General features: G+C 44.4%; 1 protein-coding gene across 4 annotated transcripts in view; it reads left to right on the top strand.

Annotated features, from left to right (window-relative positions):
- DEUP1 (deuterosome assembly protein 1) overlaps positions 1 to 17261 on the top strand; it is a 688113-nt gene that overhangs the window by 279993 nt on the left and 390859 nt on the right. For all 4 annotated transcript variants that reach the window (XM_069639298.1, XM_069639300.1, XM_069639299.1 and 1 more), the window contains one exon: positions 3675 to 3749. In XM_069639298.1, the coding sequence (XP_069495399.1) occupies positions 3675 to 3749 (75 nt within the window). The remainder of the gene's footprint in view (positions 1 to 3674; positions 3750 to 17261) is intronic.

Here is a 17261-nt window from a genome sequence, read left to right as displayed (position 1 = left end):
AAGGGGATGTGGGAATTGTAGGGAAGGCATGGTATCAAAGTAATACGGACACAAGTGACCACAGTTCAAGGATGTTTATTGAACTTTATCAAGGGTGTGAAAAATGCTTATCTACCTAAATCTAAGATGGGAGCAAGCTACGACCATCAAATAATAATAATAATACAGTCCTAGTGGAGTCTCATCAAATAAAAAGGGCCTATACTAAAAAACCTATTGCCAATCCGTACAGCTAAGTTACAAATAGTGGTATGAGGTACTATTATCCCCATAAATAATGTCGCCATACATATAGTCACCGGGAAACGGCATAGGCAACATTATTTGGGGGATAATATATGGGGTAAATGGGAGCAGGGGTTGGGGGGTGTCCCTTGTTCCATTTAAAGATATGTGGGGCTTCCGGGGGTATCCCCCACATGTTCCATGTGCTACTATCGCTGCAAAAGAACGGCGCCATTCTTGTTTGGCGACATTTTTGCGGGGATATTATCATATGGAACTTAAATAGTGTGGGGTAATGTTCATGAAAAAGAAGTGTTCACAAAATAAGTCAGAATGCTCAGGCAGTTGGCCTCCCTTCCCCATGTTTTTAGAACGGGACAAGGTGGTTCACTCAAGCATAGCACGCTCTTGGGCTTCTTCGGCACGAGGACACAGCTCCTTTTACCAACATCAGGGCCTTTTGTGTCCAAGTCTCTTACGTTCAAAGTCTCTTGATTCAGAGGGCCTGATGTACCAAAAACAACGAAAAAAGGTTGGGCAATTCACTCTTCACCCTGGACCACCCTCAGCCGTTCTCAGATCCTTTTTTATACAATTAGCCCCCCTCAACCGGGCTCAGACCAATTTTAGTTTGCAGGCATCCCTTGGTCAGGTTCACATTTGCCACTGCAATATCTTCTCGGGTGACTCACGGTTCACCCCGAATGCCCCGCTTTTGGGCTCAGATCCCCTTTTATACAATTAGTCCCCTGAAGTCGGGCTCAGACCAATTTCAGTTCATAGGCTATCAAAGACTTTCAAATGTGCGCAGGATTTAGCTTGACCCGCTGCAGGACCACTTCAATTTCACTGTTCAATAATTCCCACACGCTCAGTTGGATCCGTAACAGAGACTGGTACCTATTTCCGATTCATAAAGTTCAATCACATAGGAGTCATCTTTCCTCATACAATGTTGCCGCTTGCAACCATGAGCGTAACACAGTCCGGTCTGCTATCAGTCTTTCTGACTCACCGTCTGTGCTGAATCCACTCGTGTTGTTTTGTTGTCAGAGCGAAAGACAGTACCACAGCGGCAATCGCTTCTCCCTGCCTTGGCTATCAATGCAGGAGGGCCCTGTGTTCCTTGGACACACACTGCACCGTTCTTCAGCTGCAATTCCCAGTCTTATGTTTCTTTTCCTCGCGGCCTCTTGAAGGCTGCGGTTCTTCCCCCGAACAGGTTAAGGGTAGTTCCCTCCTTGCATCCCTCTCTCTGGTCTCACCGCCTTTCTCCTCGGTTGAAACTGCCAACTCGGAATTGCTTCTTTCTTGTTTGTTTTGCTTTGCTCTGAGTCTTCCTTTGTGCTCCATCTTTTATCCGTGTGAGGAAGTGTGATGGAAGGGAGGTGTGTGTAATTATCAGCGATTGCCTGACTCTGCTGGACCCTTGTGTTGGGACTTGTCAGGGATACGGCTCTGGTGTTAGTCCGTTGTCGCTCACGATGAACTTGTCTGTGAGAAACTTTTTGTGTCGGGAAAGAGGGAGGGGGGTTTTCCCAGGTATCCTACGTAGTAGGATGGGGAATTGGTGTTACAGGGAAGTGCATACCGCGTCTCACCCTTCGGTGTTCCACTTCCACTCCCTCAAAGATCCCTTATCCAGGTGATCCTCCCGCACTGGTCTACCCCCAGGAACTGGATCCAATAGCGATTGTCGTGTCCTGGCCACCTGGATGATAGATCCCATAGGGACTAGCGGGTGAGACACCTTTAGGTTTCTCACAGAATCCTGAATGGCCAAGCTGCCATCTTGAATCTCTGCTGCGGCCCCTGGAAGGCATCATGTTCACCCGAAACACATGTAATATTCAGAAACCACCAAGAGCCTGCAAACAGTATTGAAAATGTTCTGGATTTGCTCTGATTTCACCAGAGTAACAACCGCAAATCTTTTCATTTTCTGTCACCTTGCAACGATGTCCAATATGTTATGTCTGTGTTATAGATCTTTATGACATGATCATCCCTTCTCTTTCCTTACCCGGTTTTAAGATGGTATGCTGTCATCCCCTAAAGAGCTGCTTTTATTCTTCTTTCCTGCTTTGAGTGCCTAGATTAGTTGCGGGTCTGTGCATTATAAGTAAGTGTGTCCTATTCAGGCCATGTCTGCATAGTGTCTTGCACGGTTCGAACAGGAGAGGAACTGGGAGCTATTTAGCTCCTGCTTGTAGTCTAAAACAACCTGGCTAGCTTGACACCAGGAGCTACTTTTGTCACCCTGGGTCGACTGATGCGAAACAAACATGCACATTTAACTATGTGCGTTTGGGAAAATCTATATGACATTTAAAGCATAAGGGGTCATAATTAATGGACAAAATGATAGGTTTGCATCTTATTTGGAAGTTAGATTTGCTGAATACTATGTACTAGCTCCTGGTTGCCCAGTGGTAGCTCTTGGTCACTGGTTAGTGGTAAATACCCAGAAGCTGCTTTTAGCTCCTGCTTATTCAATCTTAATTCCTATCCCTGGTCTTGTTTAAGCTTTCCCCGCATCTCCTATAGGTTCTTGCACCACTCAAACCGAGGCACTTTTGTTTGTTGTATACTGTAATGTTGTTTATTTGGCTTGTACTGCACTTCCACCTGCTCCCTCTTTCCCCCCAACCTGGCACTTGCCTTTTCCTAAATTTCCACAGCTTCTAAGGAATTGGTCCTCTGCTTCCCTTCCCCTCCCTACACCCCCACCCTCCACTTGGAATGCTATAAAGTGAACTTGCCTGTGGTGTGCGCTTTAAACTAGTACACAACTACATTACATTTTCTTAGCATGTACACTTGTCACCATTTGAATGTTTGTTCCAGGTGTAAGAACACCACTATCGCTATCATGGATGCACATTTCTCAAAAGTATTTAGTTCATGGCAGGTTTTGCACCTTCCAAGAACAAAATAAACCCTGGGGCAACTGTAACATAGGGTGCAACCAGGCCCTAGGTGCATAGGGGAGCTTATCTTTTTTTTGGAGCCTGGCAAAATGTAAAGTGTCCGTACATTTCAAAGGATAAAGTTCAAACTTTTCAGACAAGGAAAATAAAAATACGGAATCCAATATTTTTAACATTAAAATAAAACACAAATGTGTTACACGTACATCACAGGCTGGAAAGCATGGGTTGTCTGGTAGGATGGAGCCAGGCAAATGAAACTGGAGAAAACACAAACAAACATGCAAGACAGTTTAACAGAGTATCTACAATACTTAAAGCATAATCATAGGTGGCTTTCGCTTGGGAATACATTGCTGGGAATAAATAACACTGAACTTAAGCAGTTGCTTTGTCCATGTTTTCTGAATGGGAAGTATGTCCCAAGTCCTTTGAAGTTGTTTTGCTGTGTTTGCCTTTTTCAGGGATGGAGGTATTATTACCTATCACAGTTGTCAATACTTTTAAAATTGCCCACAGGTGGAAAGCCTTCAACAGAAGCTGGGGAAAGCACAGAAGAAATATGAAGGACAGCTGAACTTGATGAAATCTGAGGTAATTTCCATCGGATGCTCTATTTGATGAGATGGCCGGGCGTTTGTTTGGGGGGGGAACTGTAAAGTAGGGTCATACAGATCTGTATTGAATACTGTACAGAGGGCAGAGCTGTGCATGTGCATGCACCACTTTCACTATGTGTGGCTGTACTATGCGATACCTCACTTCCATGTGCACTACAATGAAAACATAATGCATCTATTTCACAAATACCAGTCAGACAACTTTGCGCCTCCTTCCACAGCAGAGGAGCTGCTTATGCGACAAAATGAAAATGCTTCGGTCACAGACCCCTTTCAGCTCAAGGTTTACAACAATGGAAGGCTCTTCTCCCAGAGCCTGTGCCCACAGACAGCTTTTTGAAAACTTAGGAAAGGTGTGAAGACTACATATTGGGTCTCATTACAAGCATGGCAGTAAGGCAACAACAGCGCCGGTATCGTTACCGGCACCGTTGCTACCGTACCGCCATACTACGACCTGGTGGCCATACCGGCACCAGCGAGCAGAACATGATGGTAGCACCAGTAACGTTATTAACGGTACCAGTGCTACCACCCTCCCCATTCCCATTCAGCCCTATGGGGCCGAATCGGGATGGAGAGTCCCTTATTACCGCCACCCGCAAATGGGCAATTACCGGGTCTGCCAAACTCAGCATGACCCGGTAATTGCCCATTCGCAGGTGCAATATTTTTTCACAGGTTTGGAGGTAGCCTTCCTGTATTACAGGAAGGCTACCTCCAAGAGGGGAGTTTAGCTGCCGCACCTATGGAGGCACTCACACAGGTGTATTTGTAGAGCGCATATAGAGAAGTCTAGCATTTAGCACATTATACCAATCTGATAATATTGTTATTATTCTGTCCTCTCCAAAATAAGGGGTTGAAGCCACGGAATGCATGTCCCAAGCCGGGGACTCCAATCCCCATAAAACGGAAGGGGAGGCACTGAAAAATAACAGAATCATGCATGAGCACTTGGGATGTGGGTGCCAGGAGCACTGTGTTTCGACACTCAAACTGCCCCTCTGAAGCCCAATAAACACACACATGTCTTGGATTGGTTATTATCTCAGACATATGACACTTGCTTAGCATGTTTTGGGGCTTTGCCTGTTTTATTTGCATATGTCTGGTATATTGTTGTCTCAAGCCTCACTTTCACATTTTCTGCTGAGAAAGGGACATGTGAATATCGATTATACCGTTTTTATTCACTGTGCTGCTGGGAGACACTATCTACACATCACTGATGAGTCTGAGTCAGGAACAGACTCAGACATGGTCTAGCAATAATTCAGGTCACACTGTACCTTTCAGGGTTGTGTTGGTCCTGTTTGTATATAGGTGGACTTCTTCTGTAGAGGCACCTGTGAGGAGGACTATCCTGGCCCTATATTTAATGTCTTTGGGCACCTTCCTAAATCCAGGTGAACAGGATACCCTTAAGCTTTCATTGACTCACCACGGAAAATATTCTTTATATGCCATACATGAAGATGCAGGTAATTACTGCAAACGTTTGATGCAGGTTACACGTAAATAATTTAGATTAGGACAGTCTCAGGTTTTAGAGTTGTGTGTTCATGTTATCCGGTATGGTCAAGCAGGGTTTTAGGATAACTAACTTGGCGTACCCGCTTATGGAAAATAGTAGGTGAGATGGAGGGACTCTGATTGAATGAGAATCATTCTGGTCCTTTGTGGTCCACACTGATGGCGTGAAGGCGGGCCCCTTAATTGCGTTAACTCAAGTGGGCCCGCCACCTGAGGTACGAGAGCCTGTTTTGTGCATAAAGCAAGTTTATTGGACAATTATCCGGGGAGAAATGAGATGGTGCTGTAGAACCAAACTAACCCAAGTATCAACAAACCACGCCAGTTGACATCTTATATACAATTTTGCAACAGTTAAAGCACTCAAAGATACTTTATTACAATCTACCCCCACATGGGATTGGAAGAAAATCTCTTGAAATAAATCTCATCTTTCTCTTAATTCATACATTCTCATTGGCAGCTGTTATCTTAACTACCATCTTCAACTCATGTGTAGAACACACCTCCTTGTAGGATTTGTCCATAGTAGGTCAATTATCAATGAAGAATCATCATTCAGTTAAACATTTGTGTGCAAACATAATTCATTACTAGTCATAGCTGGACGAAGACCTTTTTAACCTTAACTTTTAATTGCACCTGATTCATATAAATATTTCAAGCGATATGAAGAAGGCCGGAAAAACAAGTTCTCTTTGAATTAGCGATAACCATCTAATTCCCCAGGTCACTGGTTCCAATCAAACATTGTAATCTAAATAACTGTCATTTTCATCGCACACAGCACATCTGAAATCACAGTTGAAACTCCTTGGTTCCAATTACTTTAGCCTTGGGCATTGACTCATCCCCATGTTTTACTGCTGCCCAAAAACAAATAGCGAAACCACTCTAAGAATCTCCCAAGCATTCAGGAGATTACATCGGCCGTCTGCGATACCTATCACACCATAACCCCCATGGCCGGCTCCTTCAGCTGAGCCGATCACGAAGGTTAAAGTTACTTATTTATCTATCCTCTGGCCTCTGAAATCGCACAGAATCAGTTTCTCGAAATTCAAAGTTCACTTTGCAAACAGCCCTAACTGCGATTTGTAAAAAGCCCAATAAATGTAGTTTTATTTATTTCCAGTGTTTTTAGTTCTAAATTGAACTTTACACTACATATACATTCCCAATTCATCACAAAACAACAACCCAAAGAGACATGAAAAATGTGCTCATATAAAACACATACATTCCCTCATATACAACACAATATTTTAACATGATATCAGTGAATTAAAGCTCAAAGAACATAAAATCTCTGAATACCTTAAAAGTCCCTCTGGCCTTAAAAGTAATTCTTCTTAACATATAGCCAAATTCGGTAAGGTGCAACATGCGTTGATACCGTGTTTGTGTTAAGGCAATCATTCCAAAACTCCTGTGATTTAATGGTATCATAGTCATGTACCAAATTTCCTAAAATAACCATATACAATGAGCCCAATTTGGGGCACTTGGTAAACATGTGCTTAACCATCTCTTTTCCGGGAACAGGCACATTCTACAAAACCTGAGCTCACTTGATAACTTCCATCGAGCTCCATGTGTGGCACGCAATGGAAGTTGTTTTGTATGCATCAAGAGACGCAACCTACGAACCTCTGGTTCTAGGCACTACAAGATGTAAGACTGAGGCCTCGTACAACAATGAGTAACTATGGCAACCGGGCTGTATCCGTGTCATTTAGATAAGTGGTCATAATTGAATGCCCAGTCCAATCTTTCTAGTCTTCGTAAGAAGGCTCTCTTCATTATTTCAAAACTCTTACCCCAATTTAAATCAGGGACCATTTTAAACTCTTTAAAAAATCATTGATATATTTTGTGAAGTGGCCTTGCGTTGTAGATAACTCTTTTTCATATGTTGTCCCAATTAAGGCTAACAGCTGGCATTTTGGGGAAAGACTCGATTTAATAAAGAATTCACCTCTCTTTTTTAATGCCATAGCTTTTAAGGAGATAAGCCCCATTTCTAAGTGTAGGTAATCTGTAGGAGTAAATTGAGGCAAACCTAGAATACTGCGCCAGAAGAATCTCTCAATTCTGTTAAGCAAGTTTAATTCCTTACTTGCCAATGCTTCTAGGCCATACAGAATCGTTGGACAAAACCATTATTTATACAATACAAGCATCCCTCCCATTTAATAACCTGCATATTGCCCTGCAAATTTACATACAAGCAGATTTATTTGTCTTGCTTTGCTAATCTTGGTTTCTAAAAACCTTCATAATTCGAGCGATTGGATATCTCACGTCCCAAATACCTGTGGGAATCCGTATATTCGATCACTCCCAATACCGTCTTGATCACTGGTTTGTTGACTTTTTTCGTAGATGCCAACATAGCTCTGGTCTTTCCCAGGTTCACTGATAACTAATTATCCCCTGCCTATCGACCTAATTTGTTCAGCTGCTCTTTCATTCCTGTATAAATCTGATAAAAAATAACCAGGTCATCAGCATATAGCATCGCAGAAACCGGGATAGAACCAATTTTAGGGGGACAATTAGCCTTTGATGATAGGCACATAAGTAAATCAGCTATATATAAACTGAAAAGAAGTGGGGCCAATATACATCCCTGCCTGACACCCTTATTTATATTAATAAGTCATGATTCCGTTGTTTCCAAGCCATATTCTAGTAGAGGTATGTATGTGTAAAGCTATAATAATTTGCAACAGCCAGGGGGGTAAAGGGTTAAACCTCTGAATGCACACTTCAAAATAAATACAACCCGACAAGGAATAAGGCAAGGAGCTTGTTTGCAAGGATAACAAAGTTGTATATAACATAATGCCAGCAAAGAACTCTGCTGTCCGAGAGCGCGCTATCAAAAATTACACGGGCAGCCCACTAAAAAGGCCAAACGCATCATCAATGACGACATCATATATGGTAGAAATTCACAAAGCTGGTTGGTGTGAACATATATCAAAGCCTGCTCCATAGGGGATGCCAGGCGCTGATTGGCTGTTTCTTCCCCTTCGATCTTGTTGCATGTGGGTGAGCTAGGATCATCCTCGCGGTGAAGGTCAGAGCAAACATGAGAAACATTCTATCTAATTTTAAGCTAAAAAATAGGAACACGTTATTCAGTCATCATGGCAGGTGCCTGAACATCATATGAAAGGAGGTTTTAAGAGACTGGGGGATAAAATACAGTTATGTTGACCCCCACATTCAAGGCTTCGTTAATACTGCAGTTCCCACACCCAAATGTCTCCGCCCGGGGGACAGCTTGACACCTCTACGTGAACTCTGGATGCCAGCGCTGCAGTTATCAGTATGTCTGTTCTGGACCTAATACAAAATGGAGTCACGTTGTAGGGGCATAGCTAGTGCTATTCACCTACTTAAATGCGCTATCAGGCCTGCATATGAACCCTGGAGGTGGAGGCTAATCCCCCCCTTGTCTACATTATAGAGTTCACCTAATTCAGATATGCCTAGGGGGTGGGGTAGGATCATTTCCTTCCCAACATTCCCACCCTTCCCTTTCTTTACTTCTACAGTAACAAATTGCCCCCCCCTCCATTTCTTCGTTCACTTGCCCTCCTCTCGGCTTACTCCCAGGCTGGACTACCTTTTATGGTCATGTATGCTCTGCACACGCTCCTTAAGCTTTCCCTGCGCTGGGCATATTGTTCTGGGGTACAGGTCATGCATATGCATCCCCATCACCCGCCAAATCTACCCACACCTCCTTATGATTCTCGGGGTCTGGTGGGGGTACAATAGTCGTGTGGTACAAAGTGTCCACCGCATCCCCATCGCCATGGTATATAGTAACCATACAATGTTTGGGATCATTATTTTATCCTGTCTGTATTTGCACTTCCTGTGAATCATGATGTATCTTTTTACTATTGCTATTCCCAATTGTCACCATCATCATTGCACTATTAGGTACCACCTTTGCACAGCAACGGAGACCCAGTTGACACACGGAAAAAATCACCAAAAGGAACGCAATGATAGGGATCAGCATCTTCATTGTTTCAAGCCATGACGGTACCCAGCCGAATGCCATGGTTGCCCAGTCGTCCTTTTGTATTCCTGCTTCCTTTTTCATTTTTACACCAAGTTCGTGCACTGCTGCAATCACGTGCGATAGTGTCTTATTTTCAGCGTCTGACGTGCTATTTGCAGACCCCGCCCTCCATAGCTGTGAGGAGGTCGAGGACATACCGGTTTTGCATTGTCATTAGCTGAAGTGCTCTCATTTCCACCTTGATGACGTTGAACCCTTCTTTAGTGTCATTTGCCAATTGGATCAGCTCCCACCAGACAATCTGGAGCGACTTGGCGTTTGCTCTGGCTTGGATGCTGTGCACGAGGGATGCGGAAAATAAAGCTTGTACTCGTTAGGTATTTGTGCAAGCAGGTCAGAGGAATCTTGAGACAGATAGTTTGAGTATCGTTTTTTCCTGGACAGACAGTCATGGCGTTCTTTCTCTGGGAGGATGCGAAAGCTCAGGGGTGATACTGTAGGAATTGCTTCAGTTGACTCAGCCGGTGCTTGTCCATCGTCAGACACTGGTCCTCCCTTTAGGTCCTTCTCGGGTACTACCAACAGGGCCGAATGTATTGTTGCAAGCAAACGATAGTCCCGCCATGATGGCGGGAGGTGTAAGTATGCGTTTTTGCCACAAACCCAGTAATAGTCCATCAGTGCGGCAGTTCCTTTTTTGAGATTTGGAAGGATCGCAGTTCAGTTACAGTGTTGGTTGGACCTTAAGGAGGCATCCCCTTCACCATAGAAACAAAGTTCATAATTATTTATCATCTTGCTTTACTCTCACTGGTTTCTCGATGACCGTGACCCATGTTAGGTTTGTGATATGTTCTGTCCATATTTCTGTACATGTTTTCTCAGCGAAGTCCAGTATCTCTTCGGAATGACCCCAGAGACCCTCTGATTTGCACATGAATGTTGTTTCTTGCCACTTGTTCTCCATAAAACGTGTTCCTTCTATGGCTAGGAAGGGTTCCTTGAAACATTTTGGGTCTTCTGATCCTGCCTTGCATTTGCGGCTGTCTGGATCCAAGAGTTTTAGTTTCACGCTGTGTGCCTGAAAGGTGCCCTTCAACCTACATAGTGCAAGGTGAATGAGGCATTGTGACTCTACTAAAGGTACCTCTTGAGGTGCTAAAACAGATGCATGCAGTATTAAGGAACTCACGTAGCAACTCCCGTTAGTCGTTCGCCTTCCCATGGCACTCATGTCAAAGTACCAACTGTTTGATGGCCCGGGATGGCGAAGGTCATCCACTTTATCCAGTCCTAAACCATGGTACGCATCATATTTGTACTGATGTGTTTGCCGTTTTCGTCTATTACTGCGCAAGGGAGATTGTCGCTTCTGTAACAGGGTTTTACATAATTCACTTTTGTGACACAATGATCTCTGTACACGTGGTGGTAATAGCTGGACCATTAATCTATTGCACAGTGTGGATTGGGAGTCGCTACACATGGTATTCGTGGTGTTAGGCATTACAGGGGTGTTCACTACTCCTTAGAAAAATATTATCTTTTACATTGATTTGTTCATTTAGAATAGTAGGGTCAGAGAAAACTATGGCTATGTTAGAGGCTGAGATAGACAATGTGTTAAATACTGAGGTAGATTGTTGAACTGTAAACATTCTGGGGGGTACAAAGGTAACATTCAATACATCTGGTAGGCTTTCAGTCATATTGTCATTGAGTGTAGGACTACCGGGGGCATATCTTGTTGCATTTTTATGTAAACCTGTTAAGTTGAGGGATATATTACTTTCCCACTTCCATTTGACCCCAGATAAAAGATGCTCCCCAATAAATCCCCAAAATAAACATCAATATTGTAAACAGTATTGCGCTAAAATGTAGGCCACATGTATAGCTGTAGGCCCTAGTCGAGCTAATCCTATTGCTACTGCTATCTAAAATTACATTCTCGTTGAGCGGAGTCAATTCCATCATCGTTGCACCTTGGGAGAGGAATAAAATGGGATGGGTGTTAATTGAGACGTAGATGGGGCGAATGACGAAGAAGAGAGAGAGAGAGAGATTTGTAATTAATCCTACTCTAGCAGAAATGCATGTCCCGTTTTACATATTCAACATGCAACAAAAAATTCATCTTGAGCTGCTTGTTAAGGTATGGCGGTGCTGGTCTGGTTCTCAGTCTGGGTGCTTGGGGTCATGACATCCTGTTCTTTTCGGACATCTGAGAGGTGGAACCAGTACTGCAACCCATTCATTTTCTTTAGCGAGCAGGGTGCAGTACACTACCTTGTACGGTCCGTGGAACGTTGGTGAGTTCCATTTCTGCATGAAGCTTCTAACGTAGACCCATTCTCCTGGCATTAGGGGTTGCATGTTTTTTTTCTGCTTGTGCCCCATGGTTATTTCACTCTCAGTTGTGAATGGTGGTGCAATTAGTTTTGAAATACATCGTATTGCACGGGTGAGCTGTGTGAGGTACTCTTTGAATTCTTCTCCTAGGACCGTGGCTGTTCTGTGTGCATCAGAAGCCCTCTTTACTGGCAACATTGGCATTTGCATGCTTCGACCAGTTACTATTTCATGGGGGGACAGGTGGTAGTCCTTACTAGACTGCGTTCGTAGTTGAAACAGGGGCAGGCAGTATACCCAGTTTTTCTTTAGAGAGTCGCATAGCTTCGATAGTCTCCTCTTAAGAAGACCGTTTATTTTCTCCACCATTCCATTCGCTTGTGGGTGATAAATCGAGCACTTTTTGTATTTTATCCCTGGAAGGGATGTGACCTCTGTACAATTCATTGAAGAAGTGACAGTCGTGCTCCTGCATGTCTTCTAAAGTGCATGGCTCTGTAATGAACGTGGTGGGATTTACTGTTTTACATCTCACTACATGCACATTTGGGCTGAAAATTATTATTTCATAAATCGTTGCTCTTTGTGTTGTCAGTGTTGATTTGGATCACTCTAAGATTGCGAAGAGCGAATGCTCTGCGTACAGTGTTACCGAGCAGCCCATTACAATTGTGGCGCTCTTTTCAATCGCGAAGGCCGCTGCTGCGGAAGCTTGTTCGCACGCAAATTGACCTTGCATCACGGCGTCTAGTATACCGCTGTAGTAGGCCAATGGCTTGTGGCTCAGGGACGTTTTTTTGTGTCAATACTGCAGTCATCAGTGTGCCATTTCAGTGTGAGAATAGGTAAAACTCCCTGTCATAATCTGGTTTCGCGAGAACTGGGGCGTGTGCAATCATGTCTTGTAGCTTAAAGTATTGCATCATCATTTCATTGGTCCATTTTATTGGGACATTATTCTTTTGGAACTCCTGGAGCAATGGCCGGGTGTAAGCTGCATAATCGAGTATCCATGCTCGTCAGTAATTGCAAATGCTGAGAAATTTCTGCACATCTTTTACAGTTTTCGGTATTATCATCTGACGTATGGCCGCTGCCCTGTCAGGTAGTATTCGTTTGCCGTCTTTGGATATAAGCTGTCCTAAGTATAGGAAGTCAGCTAGGCAGTATTTCAACTTTCCTTTGTCTACCTTATATCCTTTTTTTAGCTAGTAGGTTCAGCAGCGCTATAGAGTCTTCTCTGTGCTTCTCTTCAGTTGTACTGGAGACGAGCAAGTCATCCACGTATTGTATTATCACACTTTCTACATCAATATTTCCGAGATCTTCATGTAAGATCCTATTGAAAATGCTTGGGCTCGCACAATATCCCTGCGTTAGTCTGCAGTGTTCGTACCTGTTCCCTCGTAGCTTGAACGCTGTGAGGTAACGGGAGCTTGGATCGAGTGGGATGGAAAATAAAGCATTTTTCAAATCCACCACGGTGAAACATGTGGCTTCCTTGGGGATGCTGCACAAGATTGATGCCGGGTTAGGAGCCAGTGGGAATTCTTTCTGAATGACGTCATTGAGAGGGCGGAGATCTTGGATCATTCTCCATGTCCCTCCTTTTGCTTTTTTGATCGGAAAAATTGCTGTATTACATGGGGAGTTGGATGGTACAATTATCCCTTGTTTCAACAGAGCACTTATTGTCTCTTTTATTCCCTCCTCCGCTTCTTTTGATAGTGGGTACTGTTTAACTCTTGGGTGTATAGCACCTAGCTTCAATTTTATCTTAATGGGTGTTACATCATTCAATAACCCTACATCATGGGGACCTGTGGTCCAGACCTCTGGCAGTTCCTTGATCATATCTTCTTCAAAAATTGTAGGCGGGATGTTAACGCTGGCCATGAGTGGGCTGTGTATCTCCCTATATTGAATCATAATGTCACATGGTATACTTATTTCCATTATTATTTCTCCATCACTCTCATTGCTAGTAAACAGTTCTTCATCAGTTAAATCATGCAACATTATGTTTGGATCTATTCAGAGTACTGTTCTCCATTCGCAGCCATGCGTGTCCGGTCCTATCACCGTGATATGTTTGCTTGAAACCTGAACCCCCTGTAGGTCAATGGACCGGATGGTTCCTGGTACAACATCTGTGTTCACAATTGGGCGGAAAATGAAATCTGCGGGCACCCTCCAATCCTTTCTTGTTATTTCTGGCACTACGCGGGCCAACACCCTGATGCCGTAAATGAACATGTCCATGTCAATGGGCACCCATCTCACTACAACTTAATTTGTCATTGTGCTGATCATTACCATTGCTCGTACGGGGCATACCCCTGGAGTTGAACACACTATACCTGCTCCGTAAAGGAGATGGTCATGTTTAATTTACTCAACAAATCTCTTCCCAGTAAATTGATTGGCGCGTCTTCATGATACAGTAAGGGTGCGCGCACTGTCTTCCCCCCTACCGTTATGTCAAGATATTTTGTGTAAGGAACTTTTAAAATAGCCCCAGAGAACCCCTGCGTTTCCAAATTTTTTCACGAGAGCGGAAACCACCCTTCCATGAGACACGATTTTTCTGCTCCTGAGTCTACCATAAAGATAAACTGCTTGTTTCCTATCTCAGCTCCCACTAGTGGTTATTCTTCTGCACGTAGGGTAGTAGATAGGACTGGACACGCAAGTGCTCTCTGTGGGCTGTCCTAGTCTGCATATGTTTCAGTTCCTGGCACCGAAAAAACATTATCTCCTACCACTGCTGTGCCGCGAAAAGGTGTGGGCGCTCAATTGGCTGACGTTGCAAAAATATTGTTATTTGCATTACCTACTGTATTCTGTCTGTCCATGGGCTGTGGTGCCCCTCTCTGGTGTGGCTGTCATTGCTGAGGTTGTAGCGTTTGCTGTATCTGGGGCTCACTATGGTATTGATCACCTTGTCCACCCCCTCCCATAGGTAACCCATAGGGGCTGGCTGGATGTGGATGTCCGTATTGTTGTTCATTTCCCACTGGGGGCTGCCCTTGGTAATACCCCATAGGTCACATTCTACAATCTCGGGAATAGTGCCCCCATCTACCACAATTCCAGCACGATCCTTGTGGTCCTCCTCTCATCCCAGGCCCTCCGAACTCTCTGTTCCCCATTCCTCCAAATCCCCATCTTGGCCCTCTGTACCCACCTCGTCCTCTTGCTGGTCTTCCTTGCCACTGGGGTCCTCCGTACTGTTCTTCTCCATCCCACTGTTCTTGCTCTCCTGTAGCCCACGCTGCAGCCATCCTAACTGGTACATTTCCTGCTCCGTCATCTCCTTCACTACTCCTATCAGTTGATGTGGTTGCATTCAGCGCTGCGACCTTCACTAGTTTGTTCTGTACTAATTTCGCTTCGTCTGCCAACCTTTTCTGCACTATCTCTTTTTCCCTTTCTTTGATCCTCCTGCAGTGGTGTACAATAATGCCTTGAATCTCCGGCCAGCCCTTGGCTTCTATCCAAGCTTTTTTATCCAAGGCCTTCTGTACCTCCTTCAGGAGCCCCTTTTTGATTATGAAATAGAACAGGGCAGTGGACTGATCCCACGCCGTACCCATTTCACTTCTCCACCGGTCTTGCACCCGGAGGATGAATTGCGTAGGCTCCTCTCCCATCGTGCACTGCATCACTAAGTGTAAAACTGGAATGTCTGGAAATGTTCACCGCAATGCATCCCAAACTTGTGCTCTGACGTTATTAAACAGTGATCCATCAGGGCGGTCACAGCTCATTGTTACTCCCGGGAACCCCTCCTTCACCCACACTGCATCTGCTTGATCTCCGACAGCGGACACCAATAAACAAAATGTTCACGTCCCCTATTGCTAATGGCACTCCTGCTGTGTTCTTTTCGAATGCGTGTATCCATTTACCCGCCCTGCCTGAAAGTGGAGGGAGGAGCTTCAGCAAGTTGTTTTTGTCCATTTGGGCCCACGGAATGTAGTGCGGCCTTCCTGCCCCTTTGTGTATCAGTGACATCTGTAGTTTGTGCTTTCTCCCTGTCTTACTTGCCACTCCCTTCTTTGTCTTGCTCACCAGCATATTCCCAACCCGTTGTCTTAACCGCCCCTGCCATCTTGGTGGTGATCTTTCATCTAAGTCATCAAAATGCAATGGCAGTGGGGATCCTGCTGCCGCTACCCCTTCTTCATATTCATCGAGATTGCTCCATACTTCTTCTACTTATTCTTGCTCCCTCTCTTCTTCTTGTCTTTCTCCACGCTGACTATCTGGGGTTGTGGGGCATATTATTCTTACTGGCTTGCCATTCAGATGGAACAGGAACTCTTCTGATTGCCATTCTTGTTCTTGCCCACTTGGTGTGGGGGTTGACTGTGATGGTGCTGATTGTGATGGTACTGGCGTTGCCGGCGCCGACTCTCCTGCGACACTTGGTGGGGGCGTTAGATCCGCTGCTGCTAATGGTGGCACTTCCCCTCCCCCTGGCAACATCTGGCCTCTATCGCATAACGCTCTTAATCGTGTTATTTACATCTGTGCGTGTGCGAGCTGTCTATCTAAATTCCCAGTAGCTGCGCTAAATTTACAGGTGGGGCACTAGTTGGGCCATACAGCCTCCCTTTGTCATACGGAGGTGGTGCAGTGGCTGTTATTTCCGCTGAGGCGGTCGGGGCAGGGCCCACTGGCACATATCGAGGCTCGCTATAACCTACTGCAGGTTGTGTTAACAATGGGTATATTTTAGTGGTATCATTCTTGGTTGCGGTGGTTGTACACTCTCCTCTAGCTGACCCGCCTACCTCTTCTGGCGCTTTGTCCTTCTCTTTGTTTCTACTTACCTCACTTGCAGGCGTTATTTCTTCAAACATCCGCCACAAGTCTAACACTTCCCTTCTGTTCTGTAATTGTTTTCCTTTGTATCTGGCCAGCAAGTGTGTCGACACTAGGTCCAATACTCTCTTATCAAAGGATCCTCCCTCTGGCCATATGGGGGTTACACTATCTCCTTTTATTTCTGTCAACCACTGATCGTGGTATTTCTGTATTTTTTCACTATACAACGGGAGATGTTGACAAATGTGCGCTAAGCGTGTCACTCCCCCCATGATAACACAATTACCTACGTATGAATGCACAAACACTTTGTTTACTTTCTCTTCTGTTCAATGTTGCATGGAACCTTTTTCCTTCCCCTTGGCACCAGTATTTTTCAACAATTTTTCCTCTTTCACCACTTACCGAGACCATACATTATTTCAACTATGAACATCCGTCATTTACTAAAATTCAAAACATTTTCATATACATTGCATTTTCAATTTTCTTAATCAACCTTAACTTGTTCTTCACTTATTGGCACGTAAACAGTTACTGACAGATCAACATGTAAAACCTTAACGTACGTGAAAGCATACAACATGAAGACACCCCACACATAACATGTACAACCTGCGTGCTTTTACTCCCCATTTTGATTATTTCAGTTTGTTACCCCTCTGTTCTATCTTTCTCACACACTCCCCACCTCTTACTCCCTCTTACTACCTCACCAAG

This window comes from Ambystoma mexicanum, chromosome 7q (assembly GCF_040938575.1).
Source record: "Ambystoma mexicanum isolate Mex_15411 chromosome 7q, UKY_AmexF1_1, whole genome shotgun sequence".
Lineage (NCBI taxonomy): Eukaryota > Metazoa > Chordata > Amphibia > Caudata > Ambystomatidae > Ambystoma > Ambystoma mexicanum.
Note: the sequence above shows the minus strand (reverse complement) of the source record. Positions and strands in the feature narration are given on the sequence as shown.